The 12,913-nt window shown below is 42.9% G+C and overlaps 3 protein-coding genes across 5 annotated transcripts in view; 1 reads left to right on the top strand and 2 right to left on the bottom strand.

The window, feature by feature from the left end:
* Positions 1-3,969: 3,969 nt before the first annotated feature.
* lsm4 (LSM4 homolog, U6 small nuclear RNA and mRNA degradation associated) lies at positions 3,970-6,609 on the bottom strand. The gene is made up of 5 exons (XM_060066747.1): positions 6,486-6,609; positions 6,111-6,152; positions 5,633-5,731; positions 5,134-5,320; positions 3,970-4,873 (listed from the first exon to the last, which is right to left on the bottom strand). Exons 1-5 carry the CDS (start codon positions 6,486-6,488, stop codon positions 4,764-4,766), a joined length of 441 nt encoding a protein of 146 aa, XP_059922730.1. The 5' UTR covers positions 6,489-6,609; the 3' UTR covers positions 3,970-4,763.
* A 124-nt stretch (positions 6,610-6,733) lies between these two features.
* On the top strand, positions 6,734-9,289 carry mpv17l2 (MPV17 mitochondrial inner membrane protein like 2). Its single transcript, XM_060066746.1, has 5 exons — positions 6,734-7,390; positions 7,484-7,645; positions 7,775-7,851; positions 7,951-8,079; positions 8,337-9,289. The coding sequence occupies exons 1-5, from the start codon at positions 7,201-7,203 to the stop codon at positions 8,442-8,444; spliced, it is 666 nt and encodes a 221-aa protein (XP_059922729.1). The 5' UTR covers positions 6,734-7,200; the 3' UTR covers positions 8,445-9,289.
* Positions 9,290-9,991: 702 nt separating this feature from the next.
* Positions 9,992-12,913, bottom strand: part of palld (palladin, cytoskeletal associated protein) — an 11,890-nt gene continuing 8,968 nt past the window's right edge. For all 3 annotated transcript variants that reach the window (XM_060066737.1, XM_060066736.1, XM_060066735.1), the window contains 3 exons: positions 12,313-12,478; positions 11,807-11,940; positions 9,992-11,548 (listed from right to left, as the gene is read on the bottom strand). In XM_060066737.1, coding sequence (XP_059922720.1) covers positions 11,388-11,548; positions 11,807-11,940; positions 12,313-12,478 — 461 coding nt within the window. In that variant the 3' untranslated portion in view covers positions 9,992-11,387. The remainder of the gene's footprint in view (positions 11,549-11,806; positions 11,941-12,312; positions 12,479-12,913) is intronic.

Here is a 12,913-nt window from a genome sequence, read left to right as displayed (position 1 = left end):
TCCCACTGTCACAGGTGGGCCTTGTGTTGGTCTGCATTTATATAGCGCTTTATCTGTAACCAGTGGCCACCCAAAGCACGGAGTCAGCCATGCAAGGCGACAGCCAGCTCGTCGGGAGCAGTTAGGGTTAGGTGCCTTGCTCAGGGACACCTCGACACACGCTAGGAGGAGCCGGGGATCGAACTAGCAACCTTGCGGTTACCAGCCAACCCGCTCTACCTCCCGAGCTAGTGCCGCCCATAGGGTTAGAGGGGGGGGCACCTTATCTGTGACACCATGAAAAGCGTTACAGGTCTCCCGAGCGGAAGTGTGTTCTGCTCTAAACTAGATATACGTGAGCGAGCAGGGCTGGGCGAGTCAGTTCATGCTGTATACGTGTTCCCCTCTCCCTCTCCCTCTCCCTCTCTCCCTCTCTCTCTACCTTTCACTCTCTCTCTCTCCTTCTCTCTCTTAAAGACACAGTAGCATCCCAATCCTCCACCCATCCATCCATCTTATAACCACCCAGCTGTCTGATGTCTGGTAACCTATCTCATGTAGGCCTCAGCCCTCACAGGGTCTCTGGTCTTAGAGAACTGTGTTGCTCTTCTAACGGCCGCGTACAGCTGTGGTGGATGCCACCGCAGGGCCAGTGGAATAACTCCACATGTAAACCAGCATCGCGTTCCCTTATGTGCTCTGACAGAACTGGGTCGGCATGGAGCGCAAGGATGCAAATTAGGATTATATAAACTTGAAAAAAATTGTATCAGTGTATGGCTAATTCTGGGGTTTGTTTGTGTGTGTGTGTTTGTGTGCGTGTGTGTGTGTGTGTGTGTGTGAGACACATGTTAATTTGAAGAATGATGGTTTTCCATTCTGTTACCCATCTTGAGTTTCCTGTTCTGTTTGTGATCTTGAATGATACTGTATATAGGCTTCTTAAACTACTGCAACATTTAAGGCAGAGTGTACAGTCCAAACTGCCCCAATCTCTTCACCATTGATTGTTCGTTACTTGTATGTTTAATTTGTTTGTTCTTGATTTTACTGGAGAATCTATTCCACACAACACACAAACACGCACACACACACACACACACACACACACACACACACACACACACACACACAGAGAGTCATCTCACACTACACCAATAACATAGTGTCAAACAATTACATTTAATTATCATAAAAGGACACCTGGTACTTGTATAGATTACTAACGGCGCCTTCCATTTCCTCAATGATTTGTGAGCTGACAGGAAATAAATCTGAAAACATTCTTGCCTGGGATCATATTTTCTGAGCTGCACCCTAACCTCCACTCTGATTGGCTAAGGTTCTGTGTAGCAGGGTTCTGATTGGCCTAGCTATATTCTAAGCAGGGCTGTGAAAGAATGTCTCCTTAGGGCACAACATGGCACCACTAAACAAATCTGTGTAATTGCACCGTATGTGAAGCAACGTATGAAAATCCCTGAGCCAAGGCTCTCCTGCGTGTCCCGGATGAGTCACTTCGGTTGGCGAGTGGCACGTTGGCTTGCACAAGTGCGCACAGGAAAAGCTCTCTTTCTGGCAGGAAGCGCCCGCTGCAGAACCCATAAATACTCAGGAGCAGCCTGCTTTGTGTTTCAGTGCCCAGCGGTAAAAATAGTCCCGTATCCCGGGGGAAGTGATGACGCGGGCGGGCAGCCTGCATCAGCATCAAAGCCTCATGGACCTTAATGATCACCATGGCAACAGATGCAGAGTGACGCAGGTGAGGATGGAAGAGATGGAGGGCGGTGGTAATTGGCTGGCTGTGGATATGTGTGCTGGTGTGTGGGTGAGTGATGTGTAGGTGGCGAGGAAGACGGTGGGCAGAAATGAAAAGTGAAGAGAGGAGATGATCCCATCTCAGAGATACTCTGTGATCCGAGACCCTTTGTTACGCACAGCCATTTAAATCAATCACCAGGCTTTTATAAACCATGACGGAAGATGAATAAATGTGTTTTTTATGGGTTCATGATTTCACACATTGTGATCGTATCGGTGGGCACCCAACCAGAACCTGAAACAGGCGATGAATCATTCAATTTTAATCTAGATTTATAAGATAATGCTCTGTTAAACAATCTCAGCTGTATTCATAATTTATCCAAACGCATCCATCAGCGCATCTATAATGTGCAACCCAATTTGGCTCCTGTCAGAAGTCAAAACATTTGAACAAAACATTTATACAGGACTGCAGTCACCTCTACCTGGTCGAGCCCCAGGTGTATGCTGTTGTCAGAACTTTATATATATTTTTGTTAAAGAGCTAATTCAATAAAAAAAGGGTTTCTTTGATACACATGTCAAATAAAGAGGAGATGTAAGCGTGGTTAAATGTACCCATGTTAAGTATCTTGTGTATGGATATATCAGGATTACATTGGCAGTATTCTTTAAAATTAAGATTAATTTAGAGGAAAAAGTCACTTTTAATAATTAGATCAAAATCAAAGTTAAATTTGACATCTTTAAAACCCCATTTGTGACCTAACTTTGAGTGTATGGTAGTCCTCTTTCAAAGTACTGCACCACGCATTATCATCAAGAGGGTAATTTCCTGATTGAAGGTAACTTCCATTATGTCATCACGGTGTCCATCACCAATAACCAGTCAAAGTGAAGAGTGATATGCAACGGAATGCTTTGTACTTGGAGGAAAAACAGGTGCCTAAAAATGGCACCTATTTAATTTCCTTTCTGAAATCACAAGTGAGTGTGACACTTAGCGTTATGCCGGAAAGATCTGAATTGCCGGAAGCCTTCTACAGGACTACAGCAATATCATAGAAATACCCTGAAGACACAGTCCTGTATACACTCAATAATGACTAATGAACAACAAGTTGTGATATCCAAGCATACCACACTCATCTCATACCATTGAACCGCTTCTGATGGAAATCTGCAAACATTTTACATACCTTTCAGAAAGAAAATATTGTTCTAAATCTATCTAACTTTTTAGGATACATGCACCTGTTTATAACGTATCTGCCTAATACATTTTGGGTGGCGGTAACAAGTCAACATTTCTTCTTCTCCACGCACTGCTACTCCTAACAAGCTGGGTGCATGAACAGCATTTTCAGACATGTTACTTTACTAGGTAGTCGAAAGACCAATTTAATTTGAAATGAACACCAAGTTAAAGCTCCCGTGTACCCAGCTCAAGATTTAGTTGATCAAACATATATTAAATACATAATGGTAGATTGAAACCCCAATGCAGTGTGAAGCTAGATAGAGATAATTCTCCATTCTATTGTGGGCCTACAGCGCAAATTCTGTCAGAAATTAGTTGACATTGGATGCCACCTGGTGGCTGCACTGGTGAGTGTGACTTATGAACAACTTGATTTACAACTAAAGACAAAGGCTTTTATGTTATTTACATCCTGGACCTAAAGGTTTTGCTAAAGAAAATCTTTTACTACCTAGTGTGAGGTTGAATTTTCATTACTTCCCATTTCATAATCTAGCCGTTTGTGAGGTATGATGAGATCCACTTCAGACTATGGGTCGTACAGTGCATTGTACAGCTTAGATCACATCAACACAAACTGATGGATGGCTTGGATGGATTTTGGTTTGTTTGAGGTAAAGGGTTGATTTAAATTGAGATCATTAATAAGGGAAATCATTGCCAAGATTTGTGGAGTGCATTCAACCCTTCAGCTCATCCTTAATGTGTTTCAGATGGGCCATTGACTAAAGATTTAGAATAGGCAGTTTAGCATAAACAGGCTTGAAATGCTCTTGCCAAAAGTACTACATGTCATCTATAAGGTTTAATTATCAAGTGGACAAACTTGCAGAGTTACGATTAGCTAAGGTAACTTACCAATCATGACAGCCCTACTATGAACATAATAAGGAGTGTCTGTGTTTCATTAGAGTAAAGGCTTTAAAGTGATGACTTCAGTTTCATTGTTTACATTTTAGATCAGAAACGCTTTAACAAAAGACACTTTATTTTCTTGTGTAAATAAATTACATTGTCTTTTCTTACAAAAATAAAAATAAACCCTCCAACAGCAAACGTTGGACATGCACATGTCAGACAAACAATGACAAATGAGTAGATTCTTCGTTCCTGCCGTACGACAACGGTAACTAAAGTCTCCAGATATCCATACAATTTACCGATTGCGCTCCATCTCCCTTAAACTAAATGAACCACGCTAGTTTAAAAATAACATGAGAGGAAACACTGGACGCCATTTTAAAAATAATTATAAATTCAAAGAAACCACTGGAAGTTCAGGCGGAGATTCTTGCGGAGGATACCCAGGTTTGAAAAAAGCAAACATAAATCGAATGACAGCAGTAGCACCTGGACTAAACATGAACAGAAAGTCATACAGAGATCAAATAACGTAAAATGTACTTAGCAAACACCAACAACACAATTAAATCCAAACAGCTGTTGACATTTCCATGAGCCAAGTATTAAAACTGATGTACTAGGCATCTTCATGGGTTCCTACGGTGGAACAAGGCTGTCTAGCAATTGTTCCCAAAATCTCTCAAGGAAACAATGACTGTGCTTTTGTTTATTCGCAAATCTTCCATGCCAGCGGGAGTTAGCCGCTAACCTCTTCCAGCTAAGGGCTAACCGCTAATGGTGGAAGAGTGATGTGGTTCAGAGAAGTGCCTTTACCGGGGCCTCGGTTTGTAGCCTCCTAGCCGTTGGTGGTGGTGGTGATGGGTGTCTGACAGACCTGTTGGGAGAGCAGGGCACTCTAGTGCTGGTTTTTCATGCCCCCCTGGGGCCTGCCAGGCTTCTTGTCTGGCTGCATCTGACCCCGGCCAGCGCCACCAGGCATCCCTCTGCCACGGCCGCCAAACAGACCTGGCCATAAAGAGAATGATGCACAAAGTGAGCTTCCAGGAGAGTTTAAACGGCCCATTGCGTTGCCATTTCAAAAACGTTCACTCTCTGGGCGAACCCCAAATGGAAAGACCACTGCCTAGTCCCTTTCACATTGTGATCTCATATCTCCAGTTTCCTACACACATCAACAAGTACATTCTCCACGGCTTCTAGTTAATTACTAATACAAGTATCAGGCCAGGGGACGGAAAAACGGAAGCTTCCATCCCACAATGTACCTCTGCCGGCTCCACCCCCACGACCTTTGCCTGGCTGGCCTTTGTTCTGCTGCATTCCTCCGCGGCCGCGGCCCTTGGACACCACCTCCTCCTTGACCATGTCGATGATCTCGTCGGGAATGCGCAGGTACTTGATGGTGCTGCCGCGTATGTAGCACTCAGGCATCCTCCAGAACTTATCTCCGTCCTGCAAAACAGGGTTAGCAAAACATACTTAACTTAATGCACAACTCAGGACACCCCGTCGCCTTATGGTAGGCTGTGGACATTGGGAGAAGGAAAAAGTATCATCAGAAACCCTAGCCATCACACTATACCCCCCTCACTCCCCCCATGTCATTATTCGTTTTTGTTATGAACAGTCTTTGAGTGGTCAAGAGTCGACTTCCCTTCCCGCACACACAATCAGCTAAACATCTGAAAGTAGAGCCAAATCTCTGAACTTCTTTCAAGCTCCATGTCCACACACACACACACACTGCCATAAGGAGAATATTACCCTGGAGGTGCAGATCACTTCTCTCAGGTTGATGTTCATCCAGTTGTCACAGCTCACCAGGTGACCGTTGTATGTCTCTCCGTTCTTCAACTCCACCAGCTGCCCAGAAACAAAGCGTTCACTCACGATATTACTCTAGACACATATTAACAACATAGTACATAGTACAAGTACAAATGAGAAATAACACATAATTCCACCACTCTTGAGACCTTACACTCTAGATGGATTTATTCAAATAAACATTTTCTGTGTTAGGGCACTTGTAGTATGGCGGGTCTTCCTTTAGATACAGCACATCTCCACAGGCCTGCCCTTACCATTGACGAATATAGGAGCTGCGGTTCTGATTGGAAAGTTGCATGCTTTTCATTTGCATTTCCACAATATTGTCTCAAGAGGACTTGGTTTCTAACAACCATGCGTTATGCTGATGGAGAAATATTCGCTGAAGTGGTTTTTATTAATCAATCCTTACCATCGGGTGGTTCTGGGCCGTCTTCAGCAACGAAAGAGGCAACTGGAAGGTAATTAGAGAGCAGGGATGTTATCGAAACAGCATACTGCTTCACATTACGCAGATCTGCCAACACGGCTTGGCTGTAAAGTTTCTGCTCACGCTAGAAATTATATTTTTATTTAGGTCATTCATTTTCAAATTGTTAGCTGCTTCGTGAGATTTATTTAGTATCAGCGCGGGCCATTTTCTGGTTGTTAGCAAAATATAGCTAACGTTGACAATACATCGTGGACATTAAGACTATGTTAACCTAATCACCCAAATAGTTCACAACAAAATAGTTAATATGAACATCCTGCACATATTTTTTACAACCGCCAGCGAAATACTCACCATATTTATAATATTTATGTGATTTTCACGCTGCTCTAAACAACTACACTGGACAGGACGCGGGGATTTCTTCTTCACCTTACTTGATCAAACATACATAGGACGCTACCGCCCCCTGCAGGTAACAATATACATACCAGAGATACTACCCCCATATCGCCCCCTACAGGTAACAATATACACAGCGACTACCCTCCGCCCCCTACAATCTACATTGCTATTGGAGGCACACACCTCTACCCCATGCCAATAGGGGGGGGTCGAGATGCACGTTTCCGCCGCTCTGTCTATTATCAAACCCGGCCGCCCGGCTCTTGTTGGTTTGTTGCGTGTGATTTCAGTTTCTTGTGTCAGTTGTGATGCTCATGTCACATTTAACTTTGCAAAATATACGAAACGAGGTATCTAAAGTCTGTCTCGTTGGGAGTTATTCATGTTAAGCCCTCAGGAATATATTTGAACATCGACTCGGCTCCAATGACCCCTAAGACAACTGCCGATTACTCTTAATTGAATCGAAATAGTTGCATGTGGGGGTGAAAGTCACCAGTTTCTGCCTATGAAACACAATCGAAAAGAAGAGACTTTGGACCCGGATTTAATCAGCAATACTCCATGAACCGCATGTAATCATCTTCGACTCACCGTCTCCTGTTATAATAGTCCTCAATGAGCCGGTTCTTGTGGCTTGTACCCAAGCACAAAAATAGCAACTATGCTTCCAAGGGCAGGAAAGGACTTTTTGGTGCGAATCTCGTTTTATTCCAAACCCTTTTTTCAAGGGAGATACTTGATAGTCACAAACACGTTGAGCGGAGGAGGCATGTTGGCGCTCGGCGACTTTCTTCAGCAAACCCGTGAGAAGCGAAAGGATCCGGAGAGAGTTCGGGACTGGACACGGACAGGTGAGGCATCAGTGACTGCGCAATTATATTCGGTGGGTTTTATCAGCCCTTACACCTGAATAATGGTCTCTTCAAATCTGTTCTGCCCTACAGGACGCATGTTTGCAGTGGGATTTTCCATGGGACCAGTGCTGCACTACTGGTACGGCTGGCTGGATAAGTTCTACGTCGGCCATGCGTTGAAAACAGTCGGCAAGAAGGTTCTGGTGGATCAAATGGTGGCATCTCCGACCCTTGGACTGTGGTACTTTCTCGGTGAGAGTACTGAGGAGTCATTCATTTCCACAGCAAACGGCGGTATTTTATGATGGGATAAAACACAGGAACTAGTGCACAGTCCCTAAAATCGTTGTCACGTTCATAATCTTTCTTTATTCATGGCAGGTATGGGTGTTATGGAAGGTAAAACCTTATCCAAGGGATTGGAAGAGTTCAAGGACAAGTTCTGGGAGTTTATGCTGGTAAGAAGCTCCAAAACATTGTGGGACGGCATTAGGGCAGAGGCTACATCCACCCAGACTACTTTGGTGTTAACTGACCTGAATGTTTCTTTGCCGTAGGCCGACTGGTGTGTGTGGCCTGCCGCGCAGATGGTTAACTTCTACTTCCTGTCACCCAAATACCGCGTCATCTACGTCAACACCATCACCTTAGGTTGGGACACCTACCTGTCCTACCTGAAGCACAGGGTGAGTGCGGATCATTCCTCATCATTTCACCTGGAGCAAGCAAACTTTTATTTTTCACCATATTTGAAAAATGGGCCTTCATGCTATTGATAGTTTATTTATTTGCTAGAAATGTATATTAAATAATTTCTGTAAAACAATCCGGAGCATTAGGCTACTGTACTTTAGGCACATTGGTTAACAATGGTTAACAGTCTGTACTTTATATAGCATGAGTACCTAAACTAATAGTTTGGGTTTGTTGTTGATGTTGCCAGGACGACAGGCCGCAGGCTGTGTCGGTTTCAGACTGTAGTACCCCGGACATACACCAGGAGGACCCTCAAACTGTTGACTCAACCAAGCCACAGGAGCAGGAAGTTTAGAGCAATAATCCAATATTCCTCATGAAGATGAACGCTCTTTTGGTTTCTGTTCACCCGTACAATACACTTCCTGTCTTTGTTTCCCAGACAGGAAGTGAGGTAACAAAGCAGTAATCGACCTGCAGAAGGGCAGCTATGAGATTGTCAATGAGGAAGAATAGACAAGAACTGAGCTAGTTATTGACCTATTTACTGGATAGGTTTTTCTGCCGGACAAAGTGTCGGACATAAAGATTATTGAACCACTAAGAGGGGAGAGGATCTGTGGGTCAGTTATTGTCATTAAGTCAATATGTTTTAATTATGTTTTTGCTGAAGTTTAAGACATCAAGCCCAGTGGTGGTTGATTCAATCACCAGCAAGAATGTCTAATTTTACACTCAATGAATGAATGAATGACATCTGGTGTTAAAGGAACCTCACATAGTGACTTCTAACACTTACCAACTGCTAGCTAGACTGTATTCAGTAAATCACTCTCCACTGCCAAGGTAACTGAATTCCCAGTTAAAGCTACTTTTTTTTTTAAACGAATTAATGCATTAATCATTCATTCAACATACGTCCATGCAGAATTAGATGCAATTAATTATTACTATTTCAGACGAGTCAATTGTTTTGTCGAACCCAAACCCGGCTTAATATTTGAAACCGTGCCTGACCTTTGGCCATGCAATGGTTAGAAGCTGTAGAAAATGTATACCTAATCTACAGAAAGTATTAAAGAATTTTTATTTAAAATATTTATTGTGAAGAAATTGTACGCAATATTTAAATTCCAAATATGCTGTCATACTGTTATATATATATTTATATATACATAAAATAATTATTTCTGAACCTTGTTTGATGCACAAATGTTTTTGTCTTTTGCAGTTTGGCTACATTTGAACTACCAGTTAAGGGATATTTAATGTTAGGCACAAAATGCCTATTCATGTCATTAATGAATACTGACTAATATGCATTTGCATTGACATTGCATTGAAATTTGTATAAAATAAGATCAGTCGGGAAAAATGCTGACCAGACGTTTAAAATGGACACCAGTTGAACCAGAGGCTAATAGTTAAGCCATTATCAAAAGGTCACCAATTGAGTGATTGGAACAGATGAAGAGCAGTCGTGTTCCCATCTTTTGCACTAGGAGGCAGCGGAGACCTTTGTTTGAAGCACACCGCTTTTAATAATTCGGCATCACTGTCCAGCCAGCGTACGACAGCAATCTACACTGCATGTCCTGGCCTGTATAGACCTTTATTGAACCAGAAGTTTTCAGCTTTGATCAACAGAACAAACAAAGCTGGATTTTCCGTGAATGGGACGGACAAACATGTCGTGGCCTGTTAAAGAACTCTATTATACCCAACGTATTGTACTTCGATCAACATAATTAACTCAGCTGGATTTGCTGTGATGGGAAAAACTTGTGCACAAGCAGAACGACCCATTTTCATCCCCAATACTCCCAACGGAGCGCCCTATGGCGTCACAGCACTAAGCGTCTTTACAGGCTCGGATTTGGTCATGAATGATCACAGGCAGTCTCACATTTCTTGTTTTTTAATGGATTTTTCCATAAACTACAATAGATGGCAAAAGAACAATCCAAATACAGGCACAGATCGGTATAGTAATTCGTAAACCTACATCGGTGTGTCCCAGATCTTAGATGTATGACATTTTAACTAAAACTGCTCTTGCGTTTGAAGTATCGAAATATTTGTGAAATTTTGAAGCAAACCAGTGTCAAAAAATAACTTCTTGCATTAAGCTTAAAAGTGTTTGCACGGTTATAATTGTTAATAAATATATATATATATATATATATATATATATATATTTCATTTCATTTCACAATGCAACATTGTTTTATAATTGCACATTTGAGAAGACAGGATAAATTAAGGTTTGTGAAAGTAGACCTAAATAAAGTAGGCCACATACAAATAAAAAAGGTTATAATGCGTTTATGATGCACATATGTCGCAAAGCCTTTCACATTCATTGAAATTCGCACTTATAGGTTCAACCATTAACCCTTCAAAACAATCATCACCATCATCCCCGTTTCAATTCCAACATCGACTTTCCCTTGCCAAACTTCTTACCTCATGATGTAGATTCCAATACGTTACTTTTATCACATTCTACTTCTGGTCTTTGCTTTGAGTATCCTTTCACCAATCAACAGAAAGCTTACATAGGCCTACTTAAAAACCTCATTGCTAATCAAATACAAAAACAATGCAAGAAGAAGAAACTTAGGCCCGGCCTTGTGAAGCATCTGAAACATTGTGCTTTAACCTGACAACATTCGCAAGTTGAAGTTGTGTATCTACGTCATCACCGCGCTACGTACATCTGGACGGACTGCAGCACGGAGGCAAACATAACCACACCATTTTGTGTGTGTTTTTATGCAACAAAGTGAACCAACAACTGAACCTATTCCACTTTGAATCGTCCAATCCCTCTACCTCTGGATGAACCCCGAGTTGTCTTTTCCTCTGCAGTTGTCCAATCCCTTACAGTTTGTGGGAGACATTTTTAACGTAAAAGTCAATGTAAAATATGGCACCACATAAACATGCATAATAATGATTTGTTATTACTCCAAAACCTTGTGTTGTGTCACCAGGCATGTGACATTTCAATGGTGTCTACTGTACAGTCCACTCGACGTTTCAATAACGTTATTTGAAAGTTAACGTTTAGTCGGACAGAAAGAGGTCTTCTTCAGTGGTGTTTCCGGGGCGCTGTGCCAGACTATAACACATTTGAATATGAGTTATTATGGGCTATGTTGCAGGGTAAGGTGAGGGGGGGGGGGGGGGGGTTCTGTGACCGTGTCCCATTGTCCGTCCATTGGCTGCTAAAGTATCAGTCACGGTGTGTTGGGAGGCGGGAAGGGGTCAGGGGTGAGGGTTAGGGATGGGCTCTCTACAGGTCGTCGCTCTCCACCAGCGCCCCGGGGGCCAGTTGGCCGGCATCAGGGAAAAAGGCGGCCTTCACGTCCAGCCCCCGCTCCGTCAGTGCTGCGTAGCGGCTAGTCGACGGACGCACCTTCCTGGGCTTGGGCTGGTTGGGCTGTTGCCATGGAGCTGAGGACACAAACAGAACGCTTAACGCTCGGATTGTTCTCTGCTCCACACCCGTTTTGGATCGGGCTCCTCAATGACTGAATGTTAATGTAGAATATATATAATTAAAATTTCTATAAACCTGGGGATGAAAGCTTTTTTGTTGCACATTTACTTGTGAGTTGTTGCTGGTGCCATGGCCTAATAATATCACTGTTCAGAATGATCCAGTGTTATCTTTTGCATTGGAGAAATAAAACCCATGACTACTGAACTCACTGTTGACGTCCAGACGTGCGGTGGTGGACACAATGCCCGCCTCGTTCTTGGCTGAGACTGTGTACCAGCCGGCGTCCTCCTTCATGGCCGGCTGGATGATCATACACAGGTAGCCACAGTTGTCCTGGTGCATGCTGGGAAGGACAAAGATAAGTTTAGTTGAACAATAGCAAATTGTCTCCTTTATTGTGTTCAAACCTATGGCCCTATGTAATGTGGATATGAACCAATGTGGGGTAATTCTTGCACCTACCTAACTCTGTTGTGAACCCACCTCACTCAGTCTGTGATGTGCACATGGTTATGAACCTACTTCACTCAGTATATGTTGTGAGTTGGGACGTGAACCTACTCACTCTGTTATCTGTGGGGTTTGAACATATGACTCACTCGTACCACACTGCATTGTTTGTGGGTTTTGAACCTAACTCACTCTTTTCGTGTTATTCATCCGATTTGAACCGATTACCTCCCTTTATGTCACGTGTGTGGGGTTGTGAACCTACCTCACTCTCTCTGTGTTATGTGTGAGGGACTCGTTCTCCCTCTTCCAGAAGATCTGTGGGAAGGGCACGGCGGTGACCCGACACTCCAGACGTACGGGGTAACCCTCGGCAACGCTGGTGTTCTGCAGCTTCTCCACGAAGGATGGGGCCTTGTGCATCTCTTTGGCTGCAGAAACATCAAATCCTCCATGTTAATGCGTTTCCATGACAACGGAATGAAATATTTATCTATATGTACCATGTGACGTCAAGATAACAGCCTTGTCAACAGCCTACAAATTAAGACTTTGGTCACTCTTTTACTGTGCCAGACAACCACATTGATCCAAGTCACGGATTAATTTGGAACTCATTAGCCGTAAATACAAATGTTCTATTTCCTATTGATTTAATCTTGATCAACAACTGTTTTGCTTGTTTATAGTACCATTATATCTCAAGATTTCTCCCTTGATGAGTTTTTCCTTGCCCTGAAGAGAGCTTAGAATTTATAGGGCGTCATAGAATGTACCGCACTTTGAGAGTGAACAGTGTTCAAGAACTCTCCAAATAAAACAATGGAATTGACCTGCAATGTAGCATCTGAAAAGCAAGATAAACA

This window comes from Gadus macrocephalus, chromosome 12, assembly GCF_031168955.1.
Source record: "Gadus macrocephalus chromosome 12, ASM3116895v1".
Lineage (NCBI taxonomy): Eukaryota > Metazoa > Chordata > Actinopteri > Gadiformes > Gadidae > Gadus > Gadus macrocephalus.
This window is presented reverse-complemented; position numbering and strand designations above follow the sequence as displayed.

Excerpts from the sequence above, each read along its gene's own strand:
- lsm4 (XM_060066747.1), bottom strand. Across the intron at positions 5,732-6,110 it reads CGGCCCAGAACCACCCGATG|CTGGTGGAGTTGAAGAACGG; the intron begins GTAAGGATTGAT and ends GTTTCTGGGCAG. Across the intron at positions 4,874-5,133 it reads TGGGGGTGGAGCCGGCAGAG|GTCTGTTTGGCGGCCGTGGC; the intron begins GTACATTGTGGG and ends CTTTATGGCCAG.
- mpv17l2 (XM_060066746.1), top strand. The coding sequence starts at position 7,201 with ATGCTTCCAAGGGCAGGAAAGGACTTTTTGGTGCGAATCTCGTTTTAT. Across the intron at positions 7,391-7,483 it reads TCGGGACTGGACACGGACAG|GACGCATGTTTGCAGTGGGA; the intron begins GTGAGGCATCAG and ends TCTGCCCTACAG. Across the intron at positions 7,852-7,950 it reads AGTTCTGGGAGTTTATGCTG|GCCGACTGGTGTGTGTGGCC; the intron begins GTAAGAAGCTCC and ends TCTTTGCCGTAG.